Source organism: Dermochelys coriacea, chromosome 12 (genome assembly GCF_009764565.3).
Source record: "Dermochelys coriacea isolate rDerCor1 chromosome 12, rDerCor1.pri.v4, whole genome shotgun sequence".
NCBI lineage: Eukaryota > Metazoa > Chordata > Testudines > Dermochelyidae > Dermochelys > Dermochelys coriacea.
In genome coordinates, this window is record NC_050079.1 from 40,118,329 (window position 1) to 40,141,801 (window position 23,473).

The 23,473-nt window shown below is 47.0% G+C and overlaps 1 protein-coding gene across 8 annotated transcripts in view; it reads left to right on the forward strand.

Moving 5' to 3' along the window:
• Positions 1 to 1,909: 1,909 nt before the first annotated feature.
• Positions 1,910 to 23,473, forward strand: part of ACSF3 (acyl-CoA synthetase family member 3) — a 104,025-nt gene continuing 82,461 nt past the window's right edge. For 2 of the 8 annotated variants that reach the window (XM_038368440.2, XM_038368442.2), the window contains exons 1-3: positions 3,203 to 3,724; positions 10,504 to 11,238; positions 12,932 to 13,087. In XM_038368440.2, the coding sequence (XP_038224368.1) occupies positions 10,534 to 11,238; positions 12,932 to 13,087 (861 nt within the window). In that variant the 5' untranslated portion in view covers positions 3,203 to 3,724; positions 10,504 to 10,533. Of the gene's footprint in view, positions 2,029 to 2,741; positions 2,861 to 3,196; positions 3,725 to 8,709; positions 8,830 to 10,503; positions 11,239 to 12,931; positions 13,088 to 23,473 lie in introns of those variants that run through there. The other 6 variants (XM_043494839.1, XM_038368441.2, XM_043494840.1 and 3 more) reach the window with 6 other exon arrangements.

The following is a 23,473-nucleotide window of genomic DNA, read 5'->3' on the forward strand; positions in this document are numbered from 1 at the left end:
CAGCCTGAATGACAGGGCGGGCAGGCTAATCAGGGACTCAGGAGGCCAGGGAGGTCCCGTCCTTGGTGTGAGCTGGAATTGCCTGGGTCAGACACAGTGCGGCCAAGCTAAGGAGAAAGCAGGGGCCCGGGCTGAGCTTGGGAGCAGAGCTGTGCCAGATCCAGAGGGACCAGAAAAGCAGCCCAGAGAGAGCAGACCCTGTCCTGGGAGCAGAGCTGCAGCCCCAAAGCCAGTACAACCCAGAGAGAGCAGACTTGCCCTGGGAGCAGAACTGCAGCAACCAGAGCCAGAGAGGCCAGAGAAGCAGCCCAGGAAGCAAGTCAGTGCTGGGAGCAGAGTCACAGAAGCAGCCTGCAGAGCAGACCTGTCCTGGGAGTAGAGCTGCAGCAACCAGAGCCAGAGGGGCCAAAGAAGCAGTCCAGGGAGCTGGAGGCAGAGCAGCAGCAGCAGTGCAGAGAGCGAGTGGTGCAGCTGGGGCTGAAGCAGTCCAGAGCTGGGTGCGGTGAGCAGCTGGGGAGACCAAGGGGGACCCTGAGCCAAGAGGCTCTGCCGGCCAGGCTTGGATCATAACCCCGACAGGGCAGGGGTGACACTGGGAAGAAGGGACCTACCACTTAGAGCCTGAGAGCGTGTGGCCACCACCAGAGCAAGTGTCCAACCCACAGCATCCCTGCAGCACAGTCAGGGCCTAAGAAGGCCTGGGACTTACAAGGAGCAGACTGAAAAGGAGTACTTGTGGCACCTTAGAGACTAACAAATTTATTAGAGCATAAGCTTTCGTGAGCTACAGCTCACTTCATCGGATGCTGTAGCTCACGAACGCTTATGCTCTAATAAATGTGTTAGTCTCTAAGGTGCCACAAGTACTCCTTTTCTTTTTGCGAATACAGACTAACACGGCTGCTACTCTGAAAGGAGCAGACTGTGAACTGCCCTGACATTCCAGAGACACTGTCTGTGACGTTCCCTGCCACAGAGCGGGGTGATGTGTTTCCTTTAACCTTTCCCATTTTTCCTTATTCTTTTTAAAATTGTTGATTAAATAACTTGCATTTGCTTTAACTTGTATGTAATGGTCAGTGGGTCAGAGAAGCGCCCAGTGCAGAGAGAGTACCCCGGAGAGGGGACACCCTAGCCCCTGTCCTAGGTGACCACAGCAGGGTTGGGGGTCGAGCCCCCCAGGAATCCTGGGCCCAGCCTTGTTGGGGTTACGAGGACTCTGCCAGACAGGAGAGGGGAAGGGGAATCCTCAAGGGCAGGGAGGCCACTGGGTAAAGGAAGTGGGAGCGAGGACTCAGATCCTTTCAATAGCCCACTTCACCAGGGTAGTGCAGAAGCCAGGAAAATTCCCCACAATAGCGGGACTATTCCCCCGCTTACACTAGTATAAAAGTTGTGCCCTAATGAGGAACAGCTCCAATTGTTATTTGAGTGTGTGTGGGGGGGGGGGTTTCTACAGTGCTTTTGGATTAGTGTTAGCAGAGTTGAATAGTTAACATGTTGCACCTTCTCCAAGATGCAACGTTGTCAAATTTACACTCTGCAGGTCAGTTTCCCGTGTTCTTGGCTATCTGCTTCTCCTTCACACGTGCTTTGCACTGGGTCTTTACGCTATGGTTTTCACTTCCATTGTTTGACACCTGCCACTGCTTCTCTATTTAACCCACTTGTAAACGCAAAAAGAAAAGGAGGACTTGTGGCACCTTAGAGACTAACAAATTTATTAGAGCATAAGCTTTCGTGAGCTACAGCTCACTTCATCGGATGCAAGCTGTAGCTCACGAAAGCTTATGCTCTAATAAATTTGTTAGTCTCTAAGGTGCAACAAGTACTCCTTTTCTTTTTGCGAATACAGACTAACACGGCTGCTACTCTGAAACCTGCCACTTGTAAACGTGTCTTACAGACTCCACTCTGTTCCCAGTCCACAGAGGATATGAGTTTGTTACAGCCCCACCCTGCCGGCTTTAGTTCAAGCCATTTAACAGCTTGTGTTTTTAGTGCTGGATGGCCCCACTTCAGTTCCTGGTATGTCAGCCAAGATAGCGGCCAGCACAGCTCCAGGGCTGGATATGTTCTGAGATATTCCCTTTACATCTCTGCGAGCCTCCCCACAAACCTGAATGCAAGTTTGGGATTTGGGAACAATTCCACTTAGAAACCAGTTTCAATAAACTTCTGGGGTCTAGGAAGAGGGTCACTCCCATGGGGGCTCATCCTCTGCCCCCCTTTGTCTATTTTGTTCAGCTGCTGCATCCTGTCTGCCATGTAGGTGGGGAGCTCTCCGGGACAGGGACCATCTTCTTTGTTCCAGGGGGGCACCGTGCCCGACCCAAGAGATCCCTGGGCTTTGACTGGCTTTCCTAGGTGCTCCCCTACCATGCACGGGAATGGGCGCGGCACACGGGTCTCCAGGTGGGGGGAGGCTGCTTGAGGGGCAGCACTGGCGGGAGAAGCGCCTGCCCCCGACAGGGACGGGCCCGGAGGGGCTCAGGCCAGCGGCAGGCTGCGGAAGCTCCCTGGGGGGAGGCTGGGCGACCGGAGAGCGAGGGGGAAGGATAAGGGCCGGGGGCCGTGGCGGGTAATAGGCGCCTCCGTAAGCCACAGCCCCAGACACCGGGGCCGTCCCTATAAAATCGGGGCACCCGGTCCCCCTTGGCCGGGCTGCGAGGGGACGCGCCAAGGGCTGTGATGTCACGGGGTGACGTCACCCCCACCCCACCCCACCCGATGCCACGGGCTTGGGGCTCACCCCGTGGGCCCCGCTCAGCGGCGCGGGTTCGGCCCGGGCCCGGAACCGCCGGCGGCGGCACCTGGTTTCCGCGGGGACCCACTTCCCGGACGGACCCGGGCCCGGCAGGTGAGGCCAGGCCGCGCCGCCGTCCCCTCGCCCCGGGGGCTCCTGCCCCGCCCCTGTCTCCCCAGGGGGCGCGTCCCTAGCGCCCCCTGCCCTTGGCCTCCCCCCTCTCGGGGAGCACCTGCCCCGGCGCTGCCCCTCCCCCCCCCGGTGCCTGCGCGCCCGCGGGGGGGGGGCGCCCCGTATCCTGCGCCCGCCGTTGTCCACGTCCTGCTGGGGGGCGCTGCCCATGTGCGCCGGGGGGGCCGGTTGGTGCTGTCTGTGCCCTGGGGGAGTGGGGCAGAGCCCGTGCTCTGTGCTTGCATGGAGGGGGCTACACCTGCCTCGCGGGGCCTGACTTCCGTGCCCGTAACGTATGGCAACAAACAGTAACGCTGCAAACACAAACTGTTTGGAAGTTTTTCCTCTTTAAATAAATCCCACCACCCGGAAACCATTTCCTCCAATCGCAGGATGCATACCCCCATCTTCCTTCCCCTCTACCTGGGGGAAATACTCCCTCCTTTTCCTGATCCACCTTTCACGGTAGCCCCCTGGGATTTGTTGAGTTGTCTAAATTTCTGGGTGGAAGCGCTGACGCAGAGCTGTTTGGGAAGTTGGAAAGCATCTGGTCTTTCTGCAGACAACAGATGCGAGTTTTTGTTAGTTTGATGGAAGCGTTTTTTTCCCCGCACACTTCGGAGCAGCGCGTGCACGCCATCAGCTGATGCAGAGGCAGACAAGCGGCAGAATGCTATCCGGTGGTCTGCTTGTGCTTCTGGTTTGATCATGCTCTGGGACGATGGGGCACACTTCTCCTTTTGCAACATTAGTTACGGTGGCAAGAGTTGATCTTGGAAGGGATGCAGTGATAACCACGTGTCTGAGGTCAGGATCAGACCCTTTGACTAGCTCAGCAAAAAGAGCGTTGCTCAAGTCATCTAGTGTGTTTTTATAATTACATTTGTATTTATACTGTGACCAAGGTGAGATTAGATAATGGGGATTTGTAGAGACCGATTGAAAGAGGGGATGAGTTAGAGGTGGAATAGCAAGGAATGGGGGAGGGATAGTTAGGGGGGAGAGATAGCTTGGTGGTTTGAGCATTGGCCTGCTAAACCCAGGGTCATGAGTTCAATCCTTGAGGGGGCCATTTAGGGATGTGGGGCAAAAATTTGGGATTGGTCCTGCTTTGAGCAGGGGGGTGGACTAGATGATCTCCTGAGGTCCCTTCCAACCCTGATATTCTATGATTTAGGAAAAGTTTAAGCAAGAGATAAATTTCTTAGCAGTGAGGGAATTTGTGCACTGGCATGATCTTTCTTCCTAGGGTGTAGCTGGACCACTCTGACTAGATGTTTGAGAGATGACTCAGGGCCTAGGAGTGACTGAGGTCATTGAGTGTTCCTTTGTGTCCAGTCTCCAGCAGAGTCATAGGTGCTAGAGATGCAGCAGACCTATGTTACTTTGTCACTTCGTTCATTCACAGAGATCAGAGCAGGGCTGCGTCCTGGAAGATTTCTTCTGGTGTTTTGAGTGGTCTAGTTTCAAACACCTGAAGCAACAGGCAGTGTTTTCTGTATAAATTTGACTCATAAACTGACGGTATTGCGGGTTTACAGCATAGAGCTGCTGAGCCCGTTCCCTTTTTTGCTCCTTCAGAAACTGCTGTGCTTCAGCATAGGAAAGAGAAGCGTGATGATGGGGTGTGTTGTGCAGGTGGAAGAATACGGGTAAGACTGTAAATAATGTGAGGGCGTCTGTAGAGAAGCTGTGGCTTGCAAGGAAATAATCCATCAGTTACTTTAATGCTTAAGCTTAATTTCATTTTAACCAGTATGTTGTTTTTCCTCCTGAAAGGCTGAACGGTAGCATCATCTGAAATAAGTGACAGGTTTCCACTTTAAATCCCAGCTGGTTTCCTAAGAGGATTTATACCACCATCTAGTCTACGTATTGTTAGTGGTCATATGTGAACAATACATGGTTATTAGTGTCTTGGAAAATGAACTGACATTGATAAATCTGTGACAGTTACCCAGTTACTTTGCATTGTATTGTGGCTCCATGAGCATTCTGAGATCACTTTTGTTTGCTTTTTACTCCTAATTTGAGAGCTGTGAGGCTGGCTCCTGTTTTCCTACCTTTTAGAATTATAATTTCTGGCTGAGTAAAGCATTGGAGTGGGGAGCTGGGGGATGGAAACACTGTCTAGGGTGAAGGGAGAATGTTAACTCCTTATATCCGTTTGTTAATCCTATAGTTCCTGCTTCTCTGGCCAGTCCTAGCTGGTTTGGGGTTGTATTCCCCTCCCTACCTTCAACTGTGGTGGTGCTTTATTGTGTATAGAATTTGGATCCCACAGTTGCCCATAATTACCACTGTCTTTTATGCCACTCATTGCAAGGCTTTGTTCCGGTACGAAACTGTGGAAAAACCTGAGTGTCTCTGGATTAAGTTTAGAAGTGTGTGCAACAAGAGTGATGTCATGGTGGGAGTCTGCTATAGACCACCGGACCAGGGGGATGAGGTGGATGAGGCTTTCTTCCGGCAACTCACGGAAGCTACTAGATCGCATGCCCTGATTCTCATGGGTGACTTTAATTTTCCTGATATCTGCTGGGAGAGCAATACAGCGGTGCATAGACAATCCAGGAAGTTTTTGGAAAGCGTAGGGGACAATTTCCTGGTGCAAGTGCTAGGGGGAGCCAACTAGGGGGAGCGCTTTTCTTGACCTGCTGCTCACAAACCGGGTAGAATTAGTGGGGGAAGCAAAAGTGGATGGGAATCTGGGAGGCAGTGACCATGAGTTGGTTGAGTTCAGGATCCTGACGCAGGGAAGAAAGGTAAGCAGCAGGATACGGACCCTGGACTTCAGGAAAGCAGACTTTGACTCCCTCAGGGAACAGATGGCCAGGATCCCCTGGGGGACTAACATGAAAGGGAAGGGAGTCCAGGAGAGCTGGCTGTATTTCAAGGAATCCCTGTTGAGGTTACAGGGACAAACCATCCCGATGAGTCGAAAGAATAGTAAATATGGCAGGCGACCAGCTTGGCTTAATGGTGAAATCTTAGCGGATCTTAAACATAAAAAAGAAGCTTACAAGAAGTGGAAGGTTGGACATATGACCAGGGAAGAGTATAAAAATATTGCTCGGGCATGTAGGAAGATATCAGGAGGGCCAAATCGCACCTGGAGCTGCAGCTAGCAAGAGATGTCAAGAGTAACAAGAAGGGTTTCTTCAGGTATGTTGGCAACAAGAAGAAAGCCAAGGAAAGTGTGGGCCCCTTACTGAATGAGGGAGGCAAGCTAGTGACAGAGGATGTGGAAAAAGCTAATGTACTCAATGCTTTTTTTGCCTCTGTTTTCACTAACAAGGTCAGCTCCCAGACTGCTGTGCTGGGCATCACAAAATGGGGAAGAGATGGCCAGCCCTCTGTAGAGATAGAGGTGGTTAGGGACTATTTAGAAAAGCTGGACGTGCACAAGTCCATGGGGCCGGACGAATTGCATCCGAGAGTGCTGAGGGAATTGGCGGCTGTGATTGCAGAGCCCTTGGCCATTATCTTTGAAAACTCGTGGCGAACGGGGGAAGTCCCGGATGACTGGAAAAAGGCTAATGTAGTGCCCATCTTTAAAAAAGGGAAGAAGGAGGATCCTGGGAACTACAGGCCGGTCAGCCTCACCTCAGTCCCTGGAAAAATCATGGAGCAGGTCCTCAAAGAATCAATCCTGAAGCACTTAGAGGAGAGGAAAGTGATCAGGAACAGTCAGCATGGATTCACCAAGGGAAGGTCATGCCTGACTAATCTAATCGCCTTTTATGATGAGATTACTGGTTCTGTGGATGAAGGGAAAGCAGTGGATGTATTGTTTCTTGACTTTAGCAAAGCTTTTGACACGGTCTCCCACAGCATTCTTGTCAGCAAGTTAAGGAAGCATGGGCTGGATGAATGCACTATAAGGTGGGTAGAAAGCTGGCTAGATTGTCGGGCTCAACGGGTAGTGATCAATGGCTCCATGTCTAGTTGGCAGCCGGTGTCAAGTGGAGTGCCCCAGGGGTCGGTCCTGGGGCCCGTTTTGTTCAATATCTTCATAAATGATCTGGAGGATGGTGTGGATTGCACTCTCAGCAAATTTGCGGATGATACTAAACTGGGAGGAGTGGTAGATACGCTGGAGGGGAGGGATAGGATACAGAAGGACCTAGACAAATTGGAAGATTGGGCCAAAAGAAATCTAATGAGGTTCAATAAGGATAAGTGCAGGGTCCTGCACTTAGGATGGAAGAATCCAATGCACCGCTACAGACTAGGGACCGAATGGCTCGGCAGCAGTTCTGCGGAAAAGGACCTAGGGGTGACAGTGGACGAGAAGCTGGATATGAGTCAGCAGTGTGCCCTTGTTGCCAAGAAGGCCAATGGCATTTTGGGATGTATAAGTAGGGGCATAGCGAGCAGATCGAGGGACGTGATCGTTCCCCTCTATTCGACACTGGTGAGGCCTCATCTGGAGTACTGTGTCCAGTTTTGGGCCCCACACTACAAGAAGGATGTGGATAAATTGGAAAGAGTACAGCGAAGGGCAACAAAAATTATTAGGGGTCTAGAGCACATGACTTACGAGGAGAGGCTGAGGGAGCTGGGATTGTTTAGTCTGCAGAAGAGAAGAATGAGGGGGGATTTGATAGCTGCTTTCAACTACCTGAAAGGGGGTTTCAAAGAGGATGGCTCTAGACTGTTCTCAATGGTAGCAGATGACAGAACGAGGAGTAATGGTCTCAAGTTGCAATGGGGGAGGTTTAGATTGGATATTAGGAAAAACTTTTTCACTAAGAGGGTGGTGAAACACTGGAATGCGTTGCCTAGGGAGGTGGTAGAATCTCCTTCCTTGGAGGTTTTTAAGGTCAGGCTTGACAAAGCCCTGGCTAGGATGATTTAACTGGGACTTGGTCCTGCTTTGAGCAGGGGGTTGGACTAGATGACCTTCTGGGGTCCCTTCCAACCCTGATATTCTATGATTCTATGATTCTATTGTCAAGAGCTGGGGTGAAACCACCACATGTACTTTCACTTGTTACTTTAGCCATAGTAGGGTAGGGTTTGAAGCTTTCTCCAAAGACAGAAGATAGTGCATTGACTTGCTGTCTTGCTCCTGCAGTCCCCATCCCATGGCAGCAGGTCTTACACAGCTGTGCATTCTTAGTCAAATTTGATTCCGGTTTCTGATGTAGCTCCCTGAAAAACTGGTAAAAGAAAGGAATCTGCCCCAGCCCTTGCCAAACTAGCACTGTCCAGCACTTCTGTAATACTATACACAGCTGACACAAGTTCTGTGAAGTCCATAAATGCCCAGGACCAATGAAAGCTGCTGCTGCTTATTGTTCCATTAAATCTGTGCTGGCACTGTGGTAAAAAGAGGATAATGTAAGTCTCTGAAGCTGCAGTTTTGAAGTGGTGGCTACACCTGGCTCTTTGAGCTTTACAGGGGAAACCAACTAAGCCAAGTGTCATTAACGATACTGGCTTGGAACTCTCTGCTCTTCACTGACACCATGGAAATGCAGTCAGTCCCAATTAACACCCCTGTTAACATTCTGTGTGTGCTCTCATCAGCAATCTGGCCTTGGGGCTACTAGTTAGAAGAGGTGATTCTGGTTTTGTTAACAGTTTATGTTGCCTTTTTTTCTTTTTTTAAAATTTGTCTGTAAAGAGGAAAGTGAGAAATGGAAAGATGATGTGCTGGTGTCGCCTGTTTTGTTTTTTCCATTTCATTGGTGTGTGTCATGTGCATGCAGTGACCACACGTCTTAGTTTACAGCCCACTTCCAGATGTCTCTGCGCTAAGTCTCAGGCTTCATTGCGGAAGTAGAAATTGAGGTTGTTCCGCAAACAAGTTTCTGATTTGGGAAATTTCATTAGTGTGGAAGAAAGAGTCAGGAAAGCTCACGGTTGCGTCTATGCAAAAACTAAATAAAAATCCATCGTTGACGGTAGGTGTTAGCAACGGGCATCTGAGCTGGTGCCATGCACAGTTGAGCTGCAAATCATTTGGATTTTACATTGATCCGAAGTTGCCAAACAAATTCTCTGGTTGTTTGTTGTTTCTTTTACTTCACGTTATAGGGGGCTGTGTGTTGTAAGCTGTTGCAATAACATCTGTTTTAGCAGTCCTATGAAGTCAAATGGCCATTGACCCCATCATTGAATGCAGCACTCCTATATATCTTTTTTTTTTTTTTGTGAAATGAAAGTTTAGATGCATTTGGACAGAAGTTGGCTTGTTTTAGTTTCACTTTAAGGATACTTCACTTGTTGAGTTAAACTTTAATAGTCACTGTTACATAAGAAGCAACATAAAGTCTTTTCTCTCCTGCCCTTTGTCATAGCCCTTTCCTTATTTTTCTTCCTCTCCTTGGCTGGGTGTCTGTGACAATCTGTGTGGCTCAGGATAGCGTCAACCAATCAGAGTCTTCCCTTTCTTCCTACTGGGCCTGCTGGTCCAGCTCACAACCACTGTTCCAGTGTTGGCACTGCCCTGGACAGGGCTCTGGAGACCCTCTTACCCGCAGCTCTAGCTTAGTCTCTCCTGCACCCTTCTGTAGCAGTTTCTTCCTGATGCTACCAGTGTAGGGTCACTCTGCCCTGCCACTGGAGGAACAACAAGCTGCAGCCACTACGGTAGCACAAATATATTGCTTTAAAAAAGAAGTGGCTGATGAATAGCATTTAGATATTCCTAACATTTGTCTCCATTGCTGTAAAAACAAGAGTCTTTTTCTGAACTTCTCCCACGAGAGAGTGGACTTTAATATCATTATGCAACCTGAGCAGAGTGTGTAACTCTTATGCCAGCCCATAATCTTCCCCCGTAACGGTGGGGACCGTTGCTTCATCCCAGTTCCCTCATGGATGTTTTTCTACATTGCTGAGCCTTGATACAATTTACCATGGTTCACACACACTGTGTAGGAGAGGTAGTAGGTAGGGTTCAGTGGTAGGGTGCGCACCCGGGACAGGGTAGCGCTGCACCGGTAGAGCTGGGGGGGCAGCTAGCCGAGCTCATGCTGCCACGTTGCCTGGCTCTAGTCAATGCTGTTAGTTTCCTGCTGTCCAAGCTTTATTCAGAAATGCTGTAACAAATCCCACAAGTCAATAATGGTGGGTATTTGCTTGCTTGTTTTCACTTGGAAAACCAGCTGCTTGGCCTGTACCATATGGTGGCTGCACACTATGCTGTTTCTGGCTGTTGTGCCCATTCTGTTAACGTTGTGTCATGTAGGACAGATACAGTACCTGTGCCTGATACAGTACCTGTGATGATCAATCAGATCAGAAAGGCGGACAGGCTTCCTTTGCTTATTTTCTTCAGTCATTGGAAGTGTTGAGTTGCTACAGGACGGCATCAGTAAGCATTAGTTACTGTGCTCAACTCGCTTGTTAAAAATAAATGCTTTTTTAATGTACATTTTTGTATTAAGTTAGATTGTGATTTAGAGACTCCACTGTGAGTGCTTCGGGCTGTCTTCCTGCGTGTGTAGGTGGGGCCTAGCACCTAAACAGGCTTGGAATGAAAGCTACCCCCTTTTCCTTTGTGTGACTATTTTGTGTAAATTCCTGGATATTCCCACTCCCTGCTCATTGGTTCATATAATTTCTCTCTGCAGCATCGAGTCTGATCAAGTAATGCTGGCAGAATGTTGGGCTCCTGGATATTTTGCCATGTGAATTTGCCCATGCGGTGTCTTGTTCATGGAGTACACCGCTGGAGGTGGCCTGCCTGTGGATGGAGGAATGTTGGACATTTCAGAAAAGGTTTGCACACCACAAGAACATCATTCAGTGCTAGGGTTACCCCCGTCTTCACCAGAGCTTTGGCTTTTGGTGATAAAATTGCCATTATTGATCAAAATGGAGAGCACACGTACAGGGACCTTTACACTCGGAGTGTCCACTTGTCTCAGCAACTCTGTGAAATGCTCAGATGTTCCAGTGGAGACCTGAAGGAGGAGCGAATCTCATTTTTATGCCCTAATGATGCCTCATTTGTGATTGCCCAGTGGGCTTCCTGGATGAGTGGAGGCATAGCTGTTCCCCTGTACAGGAAACACCCAGTGCAGGAACTGGAGTATTTCATCCAAGACTCCCAGAGTAGTCTAGTCATTGCCACAGAAGAATACGTGAGGGACATAACCCCTAGTGCTGAGAAACTGGGATTACCTGTTCTGCCACTTGTTAACTCTGGTAGCAGTGGTTGTGCAAGTGATAAGGCTGTGGAAGCGTTCCCCATGGCAATTGACTGTCCTGAGTGGAAAGATAGAGGAGCCATGATAATCTACACCAGTGGGACTACAGGAAGACCAAAAGGCGTCCTTAGTACCCATCAGAATGTGCAAGCTGTGGTGAGTGATACTTCCCTCATAATATACTAATGGCATGTTATTGGAGGTCAGGTTTTTTTTGTGTTTGTTTTTTTTTTCCAAAAGTGACTAGTGATTTGGGGTGCTTCCTGCTGGGTGTGCAGCTTGAGCAACTGCACTCTGAAAATCCAGGCCCCTCTAAAGTGTCTCAGGTTGGCACCCAAAACGATTAGTCATATTTGAAAATCTTTATGGGTATGTATGCACTGTGGCTTAGGCTCTCGTGGGTGGGTGCTTTCCTGCAGGGGTGGTAGTGACTCTATAAATTGCCTTTTTTACTGGTTGCTTTTCTGCAAGATGACTTAAAAAATGTATCCATGCCCCTCACTGAAATATAATTTGATCCAGCACGTCACTATTATGTAAAGTCTGTGCATTATTTAGCTATATATCCCCAAGGCAAAAAATCCATTAGCTATCTGAGCTAAAAAGAGTTAGAAGTCTAAAGGAGTGTTCTGATTGCCTTGCCAGTTCACTGTCGCTGCCTGCAGCTGATAAAATCACACCATTAAGGGGAATAAATACACTGCACCTCAAAGATGTGGTATCGGACTAAAATGGTTCTAGATGCTCTGATACTGTAGTGAGGGGGGCAGTATAAGAACCTAGACAGAGAACAAGGGCTTGACTGTATTGAGGAAAGACTCTTTCCTCACAAGCGTTCAGATCATTTGGAAAGCAGACTGAACAGTGGCTGTGTCTGGCAGTTTGGTGCAGAACACCAGGGTTGTAGTGGCTGGATAAAATTTGCCCTCCCCACTACAGGAAGGGGGAATAGAATTATGAATGACACTACCAGATTCCAAAAAGAAAAGGAATACTTGTGGCACCTTGGAGACTAACAAATTTAGTTAAGCACTGTTCAAATACCTTTTCTTTTTAGACAAGCCAGAAATCACCTCTTTGACTGCAAAGGTTAGGCTCTGAAAGGCATTGTCCTGCCTAAAAGGGCTCAAACTCGAGTGCTTTAGAATAATAATTTCTTTTGGAAGCTTAAAATTAATATTTTCCCAGTATTTGGTTTATTTTCCTTTCTATTTATGGACCATTGACTTCCTGCCCCCAATTTCTATTTCTCATTGATTCTAATAAGCCAGCATTGGTCAGCTTCTTTTTGTCAGCAGCATTATCAGTGGTGTCAGCAAGGTTTCTTAGATAACTATTGTTTCTGCTGACTCTGGTTGTGCAACAGGAGGTTAACAATAGTGTAGGTCCTACCTAAACAGCAGCTATTAATTTCTAATTTTTTGGCAACATAGATAGAATTATAGGTGCCTGTATTTATATACATATGTATTCTATAGATGCACAGAATGTTCTCATTCAATTCTATTTTTATGATAGATGCTTTTCTCCTGTTGGTCTCAAAGAAGAGACCCCACTTTCCTAGCATTGATCAAAGGGGGTGTAGGTCTTCCACCGTGCAGGTTCTTGTCTGTTTTTTACTGGTGACACTTTCATTCTGACACCTATTTTTTCTCATTAATCCCCTGAATTTATGTTCACATTCAGGGCCCAGAAACTAGCCCAGGCAGGGACATGCGGCTACCAGCTTAAACAGTAGAGCTAGGGCTCCTGAATTAACCATGGTTTCTCTGTGGTTAAAGCTCTGTTCTATGTCTCTGCTGGTGGCTCATCTTGTCCTAATGCTGGATTGTATATTTTTTCCCCCCAGGTAACAGGGCTGGTTGACAAATGGGAGTGGACAAAGGAAGATGTTATCTTGCATGTGCTGCCTTTACACCATGTCCACGGAGTGATCAATAAGCTGCTGTGCCCTCTTTGGGTGGGAGCTACGTGCATCATGCTACCTGAGTTCAGCCCTCAGAAGGTAAGCCTGGAGGGAATGTGTGTGTTGGCTTTGAAATTCATCAGCAAAACCCCATGCATTCTAATTAGAGTAATTTTGGAGACAGGGTCTTAAACAGTTCCAGTCTATTTAGCTTTTGGCTGCGTCCAGGTCATGAATTGCCTTGTTAAAAAGACTTTGAACTGAATATTCAATCTGGGGCAAAGCAGCTTCTCTGAGTGGTTTTAACTTGTTTGATTATTAAACTGCTAGTAATCCGTAATATTACGCTATGCTCCTTGGTGACGCTAGGAAGTACATGCTGACAAACCAGGGCACTACATACAGAATAATAGAGTTAATTTAAGATCAGGAAAGATGAAAACAACATAATTTACTCTCTCGTTTTGTCACATACTGTACCTTAGTAATGCATTGCCTCAAACGCTTAATGTTTGTTTTGTATTTCCGTATTCAGTAGCTCGCAGTAGCCCTTTTCTGTGTTATACACTCACACTCAATGTCTTGTGCTATATCACATGGTATGTTGCTGGTGTTAGTTTCTGGTGCCCCAGGTGAGACTAATACAATGATACTTATATGTAAGCTCTGCTTTTCATCCTCCAAGCTCTTTAGAAACATTAGTAAATTCATCAAGATTAGACTGGATAGCAGGTCCCTACTCTAGGCCACAATGGGAGAGAGTTAGCAAAATTGAAGCTTTTCAGGGTCTCTTAAGAAAGGTGGTGGTAAGCAGACTGTCCTCCTCAGATTAGGAGCAGAGATGCTGTTTTCCTGCAGATGCAGGAAGCCCTGGGTCTGGCGCTTTGCTTTGCTGTGGTACTTTGGCAATGCCAGTGGTTTTAAAGGGGAAAAATGTGGTTGTAGCCCAGCGTGTGTCTGTTAAAGGAGAAGAACACATTTAATCTGGTTCCACCTGGGATTGCCTTTGCCACCGTTCTGATGGTGTTGCTTGTTTGTAGAGCTCCTAAGGTTGGTCCTGAAGAAGAATTTGGGAGATCACTCGTGCCCATCCTTTAATTAATTTAACAACTACTGTGATGATGGGTCCTGTAGAAGTCCCTAAGGTAGAGAGATGGGTTTGTCTTCTACCCAAAGTGTGTAAATATCACTTCGTGAACAATGTACCAAACATTGAGACCAAGTGTGATTTGAGGAGAGAGGTATGTTATGTTCCTCTTCCCTGGAGACAGCCCCGTCCAGTAGACTGGTGAGAGATCACACGTTCTTATCAGACTGCTGCCTTAAGTGAGTCTGACAGAAATAGGTGAAGAGAAGATGAAGGAAGCCTGAGCACTGGACTCTGAAATGGCCATCCTTTGTCATGCTGTGGCATTCATATTCCAGATGTGCTACAGATGTCGGGGCTCCTAGAAAGGCTGAAATTCTCAGAGCTAGGGGAAACGTTTCCCTAAACTAAGCTGAAACAGGATGGACATTAAGGTGGCACTATAAAATGGAAAATTCTGGAAAGCTTCTAATCTCAATCCCAGGTTCCTTTGCTTGTTGCTCACTTCCTGCTACTCTGAGCCCTTGCTGCTCAGAGATTTGGGCCCAGCTACTTGTTGGAAATGCACCATGCAAGATAAAATAAACATAATCTGAGAAATGCCTGGCTATGCCTAACCCTCGGGCCCCCCCGCCCCACGTAATGCCAAAGAGCCTGTGAGGGGAGGAGTTCAGGATAGTTTAGGCTGTCATTGCAATACACCTTAAAACTCATCCGTTCAAGCTCTTCTGGGAAGCGATGTGGGAATTCAACAAGTAAATAAAATATAGAAGGGAATAAAGTACAATAAACAACAGTGCCGAACACTTTCCCTCTTATTACGGGGCGGGGACGGGGGAGAAGGGGATATTTTGTCATGCAGTCCCCATCTCCTTGCAGAGCTATGCAGAGCAGCAGATTAAAGTTATACATTTCAAGGCGCTGGTGCCTCAAGGCCTAATTCTGCTTTGTTCAGTGGAGTTACTCAACGTTAATACCACTTGTGGCACCTTAGAGACTAACAAATTTATTTGAGCATAAGCTTTTGTGAGCTACAGCTCACTTCATCGGATGTATTTTCCGATGAAGTGAGCTGTAGCTCACGAAAGCTTATGCTCTAATAAATTTGTTAGTCTCTAAGGTGCCACAAGTACTCCTTTTCTTTTTGCGAATACAGACTAACACAGCTGCTACTCTGCAACCTGTTAATACCACTGTAGCTGAGATTGGAATTTGGCCCTCAGTCTTTAACTAGCACTGGTTCCTTTGTGGTCAGAAGGCTCATTGTTCAGTGAATAATTGGGCTTTCAGGTGCAGATGCTGGCTTTAAGTGGGAAAGGAAGTGTGCATTTTCTGAGATTACTTCTCATAGAAGCATAAATCAATAATCAGTTTTGCAGTCCTGCAGCCACCCCAGGGTAAGACCAGGATACACACATTACTAATGAGCAGCCAGGGTCGGAGGCTTTTAAAATTATACTGTGCCCTCTCTGTATGCTTCAGGTCTAATAAGACTACGTGGGATCTATAGAGAGATATGAGCAAATGCAAGAAATCATTGCCCTGTTCACTTGTCAAACACAGACGTGCCTGACTCCTTTCACTCACCCAGGGAATTCTCTACAGCCCATGCTGACTTCATTTTACACTTTCCACCTTGAATCCCCCACAGCAGTCACCATCCTTCCAGATGTGGAGGAATGGAAGGAAACCTCCATCAAAGCCTGTCCTCATCTGGTGAATGACATAAGAAAATTCCTTCCCTGAGGGCTAAGCATGCTGCCTCCACAGCTCCTGCAGGGAGCAAGCAGTCAGGATAATACCCAGCAGTAGCTGGCCACTGGCGCTGCCCAGCATTAATATTTCAATTTAAATAGTATATGTGCATAAAGCATTTCAGATGGATACAGGTCCTCTTTGGGGTAAGGCAGCAGGTTTAAAGCAAACAAAAGGAAGTATTTCTTCACACAATGCACAGTCAACCTGTGGAACTCATTGCCAGAGGATGCTGTGAAGGCCAAGACTATAACAGAGTTTAAAAAAAAAAAAAGAACTAGATAAGTTCAAGAAGGATAGGTCCATCAATGGCTATTAGCCAGGTTGGGCAGGGATGGTGTCCCTAGCCTCTGTTTGCCAGAAGCTGGAACTGGACAACGGGATGCATCGCTTGATGATTAGCTGTTCTGTTCATTACCTCTGGGGCACCTGGCATTGACCACTGTCGGAAGACAGGATACTGGGCTAGATGGACCGTTGGTCTGACCCAGTGTGGCCGTTCTTATGTTCTTGGGGTCCAGTGTGAGTACTGTTCTTCCCTTGATATTTAAAATCACTGCATTCTTAGATTCCCCACTCCAGTCCTTAAAGTCTTTAGGAAGAACACTCTTTGAAACCCTCACCTCAACAGAACACACAGACTAAGAATATTTAGCATTTGCAGTGCTTGACAGCTTCCAAACACTGTCCTGACCTATTGCAGAAGGCAAGGCCTTGGTGCTTCGCTGGCCTTGGTGATACACTGAGGCAGCTAATTGCAGGCGGGGTCAGGGTGAAGAGCACACTGCTAGTTCTGAAGCAAAGCCAATCCAAAGCCCCCTGTGCATTTCTCCCCATCCTGTGGCATCTCATGATTGATTGTCCCTTGTACTCTTGTGTTTCTCTGAGCTGCTCTGCCGACATCTGCAAATCAATGAGCTGATGTTGAAGAATGGGCTCTGCTGGGAGGAGGGGGGATGCTCAGTCCTGCATTCCCCAATCAGATTGCTCAGTGGAATTGACAACTAAGGGCAAGCGAGGACTGTGCTGGAGGGGATCCTTCACTTTGACGCAGAGGGCTGAGCTCAGGCGGGGCAGTCTGCATGGAAAGTGTCTGATGCAGGAGCAGTGAGCCAGCTCCATTCCAAGAGCTCTCAGGTGCTCTCGGGTCTCTGAAGGACATCATTTGCCTTTTTTATTGTTTTCATTACCTTTATTTTTATGAGGGCCTTCCCTGGGAGCTGAAAGTAGTTTGATCTACACTACAGAGAAAGCACACGAGGGTAAAGTAGGCTTTCTTGTGGAGTTTAATGCAAGCTGCCTTTCAGTTCCAGTCGATTTTCACCAGCTGTTTACAAAATGCCCTTTGCTACCAAAATCAGCTCTCAGAAAAGCATAGTTTCAGTGGAGGATTTCGCAGAAGGAATCTGAGTTCTGCTGCTTATTTTTTTTTTTTTCCTTCACTGCACCTTGAGAAAACAGTCAATTGCAGTGTGATGTAAAGAAACCCAAATGGCAGCTAAAACACTTGACATACTGATCAAAACAAGGCTAGGAGCGTACTCTAAACCTGCAGCAGACATATTTAGCCTTGAGTGATACTGGCATGGGTTCAAGAGAAACCACAGCAGCATGCCCAATGTGCCTTTGGTTTCTAATGACTAACACTTCATTATACAAAATAAATACTTTATTATTTCAGTGTTCATTAAATTGCATAATTTGCGGCGTGCCTTATAATCTGAGATACAGGTGCCAGTCTGGCTTAGTTGGTGCTAATAGCATTATTTCCTCTTAGCTAAAAGATGGTTCACGTCTCAGATAAAGGCTTGATTTGCATCCTGTGCAGTGCAGTGTTAGGAGTTGTTTTTCAGACCCTTCTGCCTGGTTCTGGCAACTGCCCAGGAGGAGGTTAAAGATCAAGGTTCTGGAACGACCCCAGTGTCTTGGCCAGCATTCCCTCTCTACCAGCATCTGATGTCCCAGGCTGCATGTGAGCTATTGTGAAGCTCACAAAAGGACTCATTAAAGTGTACTGAGATGCCTCAAGCGTGAAAGTTGCTTCATAAAATCAGATTCTCTTTATTAAACAAAGACGTATGTTACTTTGCTCTAGCTACTATACATGTTATAATTCACTTTATAGCACCATCTGTTAAGAATGTCTTGGTTAAGCTTTATTGTAGCATCCTTTTATTGTAAGTTATTAAAGAATATAGCTGCATCTATTAATCATTTGTTAATAAAGGGTTTATAAATGGACCCTTAATTCCCACCATTGCTTTCTGCTCCTTTCAAGTGGCATTTTAAGTACCTAGGTGCGTGCTCCTTTGGGAATGTAACATGCCTTCATGCAGGGAACTGGGCTCAAGACACACACTCTACTGCCCCTTGGGCCAGTGGGGCTAGATATGTAATAGAAGTAACACTTTCCACCATGGGGTGTGTGTCTCATTGCACTGGAGTGATCTTTCTGTTTTTCTTGGGAACAGAGTCACGTGATCTACAGCGAGCCATGGAAACTTCCTCAGCCACATGGAAGTTTGGCCTGAAATTGGGAGAGTACAAGGGAGGGAGAGAGTGAAAGACTTGTAGGATCCCCTCTCCAGAAAGTACTGAGAGCAAGTTTTACTCTGACCTTTCATCTGTTTTGTTTTGTAAGTGAATATAGCACAAGGCAACTTCCACATTGATAACCCTGGAGAATGAAGTCCTCACTTTATCCAAAGGAAAGATCCTATGTAGACAATGACAGCCCAAGCTTCTCACACTACCCTCTCTCATATGCCTCAGCCTTGAACTACAGAGGCCACTGTTGGGTCTGAGAGGCAAGTTCCATGTCTCTATCACTGGACCCCTTTGCTGCAGCTGCGGGCCAGGGTGCAGGTGTCATTGCCTTCTAGCCTTGTGCAAGAGAGAGTCTGTTGTCTTTGCTTTGCAGGTTTTTTGTCTGTTTTTCCATGAGAAGTTCAATCTAATATTGAGCAGTTCCTTAGAAGTGTATAAATATATGAACAGTGCATGCCCTTGTCCCCTGGAGGGTGTATCCGGGTTGGCTGCATGATTAAATGCAAGGCTCCCTCTTGCCGTCAGCAAAGCCCCTTGCTTTAATGCAGCGATGCCTGTACTCTGAGGTCCTTTGTTAACAAATACGCTGATACGTAGATTTCTTGGCCTACATTTTCAGAAGTGACTAGTCATTTGGGGTGGCTGAGTTTTTGAGTGTCCAACTTGAGACACCTTAAAGGAGGCTGATTATCAGAAAGTGCTGAGCTCCCGTCATCTGAAAATCAGACCCCTTGAAGGTGTCTTATGTTGGGCACCCCAAATCATTAGTCTCTTGAGAATTTAGGCCCTTATGTCTAGGTGGCAAGTAGCCGCAATGCACCAGCCTTTTGCCTCTGGAGCCTAAGGGTCTGATCTCAGTTAGTCGCAGCTAAAGGAAATGTCTGTGTCACAAAGCCCCGACACACCTGGGCGTGGCTGGTAGTCTCTACCTGGGAGGCTGAGCAGCAGGAGAGGCAGCACTGAGATGCACACTATCCTGCCAATGCAGAACAAGAAGTAACCTCTGCGTACTACCGCGTTCTAGCCACTTCCATAGGCCCCTCACTTCACGAACATCAGATTAGTCCTTATATTTTTAAAATAAAAGCAAATCCTAGCATACAAATTTACGAGCTCCAAGGAACACAACCATTAGAAAGGCCCTATTCGCTTGCTGAGAATGAGTGTTCCCATTCTGTTTCGGTTGGAGAAAGGTGATTGTCTTTTCATCCATTCGCCGGTGGCTTCAGAAAGGTAATTTTATTTCAGGCTGAAAGGGAAGTCTGGGCCTGGTAAGGGGCAGGTCACTGCTGGATGGATTATGCTTGATCAGTTCTTGCAAACATTGGCTTTACACAGTTATATTTGTTCTTCGCTTCCCCACAGATCTGCTGTCTGTCCTCAGCATCTGTTACAGAGTAATGCCTTTTGATGTGTGTGTGTGGGGGGGGAGGGGAATAAAAAAAATGGAACCAGAGCCTGTCATATTTAGTTATATTGCTGGGTCCCAGGGAAAGCACTTGTTCCTTTCAGTATGCCTGCAGCATGGCGAGGGTTTAAAAGCTTCAGACTGAAATGCAGAGGGGGCCGTTAGCCTGCACTGATGAATAAATGATTACAACCAGAGTCGTGCAGAGCGCAAACAGTTTGGGGTTATAACAAACATGAAACGAAGCCACCAAGGGCCCGATATCCTTTTGGAAGAAAGGAATGTTTCTCTTTCTACATATTCCTGTAAATGGCCTGAGTTGAGCTACCCATCAGAGGTTCAGCCGTGAGGAGACAGCAAAGCTCCCCTCGCTGTTCTCTGCACTCCTCTGTAATATTGATGTTACTTCCGCTCAGAAAGAAACTGTGTCACCACTATGCATGTGTGGCCCTGTGTTCTGTTCAGTGCTCCTTCACCTTGCTGGAATTTCTGCATGTCTAGGAACCCTGCATCTATTGCAGTTGACGCTGGTGTCCCTCCCCATAGATCTAGTTTGGCAGTGAGGCACTCAATTTGAATCAGATCCGTAGCTGTTACAGAACCTATGAAAATTTGGGCATAACCAGCACTTTAGCAATCAATACGAAAACATAAAACCGTCTCCAAGATCAAAAGGGAAGGAAAGGGATGATTTAACCTGCATTAGGGTGATTGTTACTTACGAAAAGCATTTTTTAAAAATTCAGTAACAACTTAAATGATCCAATAATTTGTGACTGGTTTAGAAAAGAGGGCTCACTGAATTGTAAATAGCTACAGTAGCCCAGGTTGTCTATTACCTGATTGTCTTTGGACTGGAAAATCCATTATGGTGTTCTTACTCCTTTTCAGATTGAAGGCATCTTAATATAATTTTCCACTAGGACATTACATAAATATTTCCTTTAAGAAAAACAATAGCTGTTTCAAGTAAAAGGAAAACACTGTCTGTCGAATACCGGATCCAGAAATTCACAGGCAAGCAGGAGGGATTCTGGCCCAGCACCATGGATCTGAGATCAGAAACTTTCACAATCACTTGCAGGAAACATGACCCCTATTTGATTTTATTGGTTTTAAACAAGCCAAGCAGGCTCATTGTCATGTTGCAAGATGGTGTGTGTGCATCCAGTGTGTGTGAGAGAGACTGTTGTAGTCTTCCTGATCTATGGGAAACCTCTCCAAATTGCTGCTTGTTCCTCTGCCTGTCAGTCCCAGCCTGAGGATGTTCACTGCTTTTTCCAAATTCCCTTTCATTTTCTGTCTCTTCTCCTGCTTTTGGAATGTGTAACTCATGATAAAGGTTGTTAAGTGCAGTCTAAGCATGGTGGACCCTGGTTCTTCTCCCACCTCACCTCGTCTTCTGTGTTGCCAGTTATTAGAATATCAATTGTTTCAGTGTCTTTTTGGCTTCTTCTGGATTTGTATTCAGCACTGTGCTCCTCCTTCCACTGAAAGTGAGGCCTCTGGAAGGGAAAAGGGGATAGTGCTTCTCTGCGATGTGTGTGGCCACGTCTCTCCCTCCAGGCTGCCTTGCATAGACAGCCAAACTGGGTGCAGTTTGGGAAGTTGCCATGCAAAAATGCAGGCTTTGTGGGTTGAAAGGAGCTGCTTGTTGTGTGTCACTCAGCCAATCTTTCTCCATCATCATATCTCCTGTCTGTCTTAGGAACTATTAGGGCAAATCTTGCACATTTCCCATCACATTAGGGTTATTTTGCATCCAGTTGGTAGTTCTGTTTTGTAACTTTCCTTCTCCCTATTGTCACTTTCCTTTTGGCAAAATCTTCTAACATTCCATTGGCGAACAGACAGACCTCCCGTGCAAAGGTGGGTAGCAGAGAATTAGTCCTTCTTACATGGAGTCTAGCTGCACTCAGCACATTTTCTGAAAGTTCTTGGGCTGAGATGCGTGTTTTACCTGGTGAATTGATAAGCTTAAAGGCTGATCAATACAGCACAGGTCAGCAGGGTGCTTAAGCACATACCTAACTTCAAGCATGTGAACAGTCCCGTTAAGTTCATGCTGAAGTACCTTGTTGACTGGGAATTTTTGAGCCCCTGCTAGGACAAGGAGGCAGTGCACTTGTGATGCAAGCTGTATCAAGAAGCCCCAGGTCAGTGCTGCTAAACCAGCGTCTGTCCACCTATAATTTGATTGCACAGTTGGAACCATGTCACTGTTAAGACTGGATTCAGACACGAAGTTGTTTTTTGGATTATACATTGGGTGTTTCAGGGTGGTGGAGCTTACTGAGGACCATAATGAGGAGCTTAATGAAGACCTTCTTGTGATGATTTAGGAGTGGGGGTAACAGCCAGATCAGAAGGCAAAAACAACTGAAAAGGAAAAGCAACACTCGGAGGAAACAGCAGTGAAAGGCCCCAGGGAAAACCCTCAGATAGACAGGTAGAGAATATGTCTATAGGTGGGCTTTGAAACCAGTATCACTTCTGGTTCCTCTTTAAATCATGTCTAATACATTTTGAAAACCACCTGTCTCATATTCAGAATGCTGAGCATCCACAAATCCAGCCGGAGTCAGTGGACACTAACTGTGCCCAGCACCAGTGAAAGTCAGGTCCCTAATGTCTACTGATCACAGGAAAGGAAAAGTCCAACAGCCCCAAAGTACAGTGCAATGTGTACCAAAAACCCCATTGTTTGTAGAACCAATTTGCGTCCGGAGGGTTTGAACAGGTCATTCAGGTGAGCGAAGTAAAATAAAAGGAAGGATTGTCAATATCCTGTCCACCCAAAATTGATGTGGTGACAGTGACATATTGTATAACGGCGAGGGAGAGATTGATTACACTGCTCTAAACCGGAGGGCGTCGGAAGATGCCATATGCTGGGAGAGCAAAGCTGGGCAGTTTACAAGGCTCTCTAGATCTCAGGAGTGATTGATAGCCTCAGGTAATGAGGCTTTTCAGATCCACCCTCCTCAACTTTTGTGGTGTGTTGTTGTTTTTTTTTGTTTTGTTTTTGTTTTTTTGACTGAGTAGGCAGTGGTGGATCCTACAGACCAGACATCTCTGTGGTTGGGAATGGGGCATCAAGACCAAGTTCGGAGGACATAGGACCCAGCAGCTTCTGAGAAGGAAGCATGACCTGGGATCCATAATAAGCCTTTGCAGTGCTTGAGAGTATAAAGACGGCCTCTGTAGATGAACAGGAACTGAGCTCTTTTATTGTAAGTAACACCGTAAGAGTTTGTTAACCAAGTCTGAAGGGGAGCTGTGGCACCTGGATTTTCTTGCAGTGACCTTCAAAGAGCACCTCACTCCTGCGACATGCTCCTTGGAATAAGGGAGCAGAGGAAGGGGGGGACACGATATAAAATATGCAGGTGCAAAGCTTGGGGGTGGCAGCAGTTACCTGAGTAGGAGACATGAGGTTGTGACACCCCAGTTAGGCATGTGTTTCTTCTTTCCCATGGCCTCCACCCTGTCACTCCCCTTTCCATCTGTGGCTGCCGGAAGAAGGAAAATATACTTTCTTGCCCCTGCTGCCCTTCCCAGTACTGTTGCCATCGCTTCTGGTTCTCAACGTTTCCCCAAGGCCAGGGAGCCAACTGGCCCCTCTTTCACTGCTCATTGCTTGAGCTGGGCTTGCGCACTTTCCAGTGTAACTCCCTGGCCTGGGCAC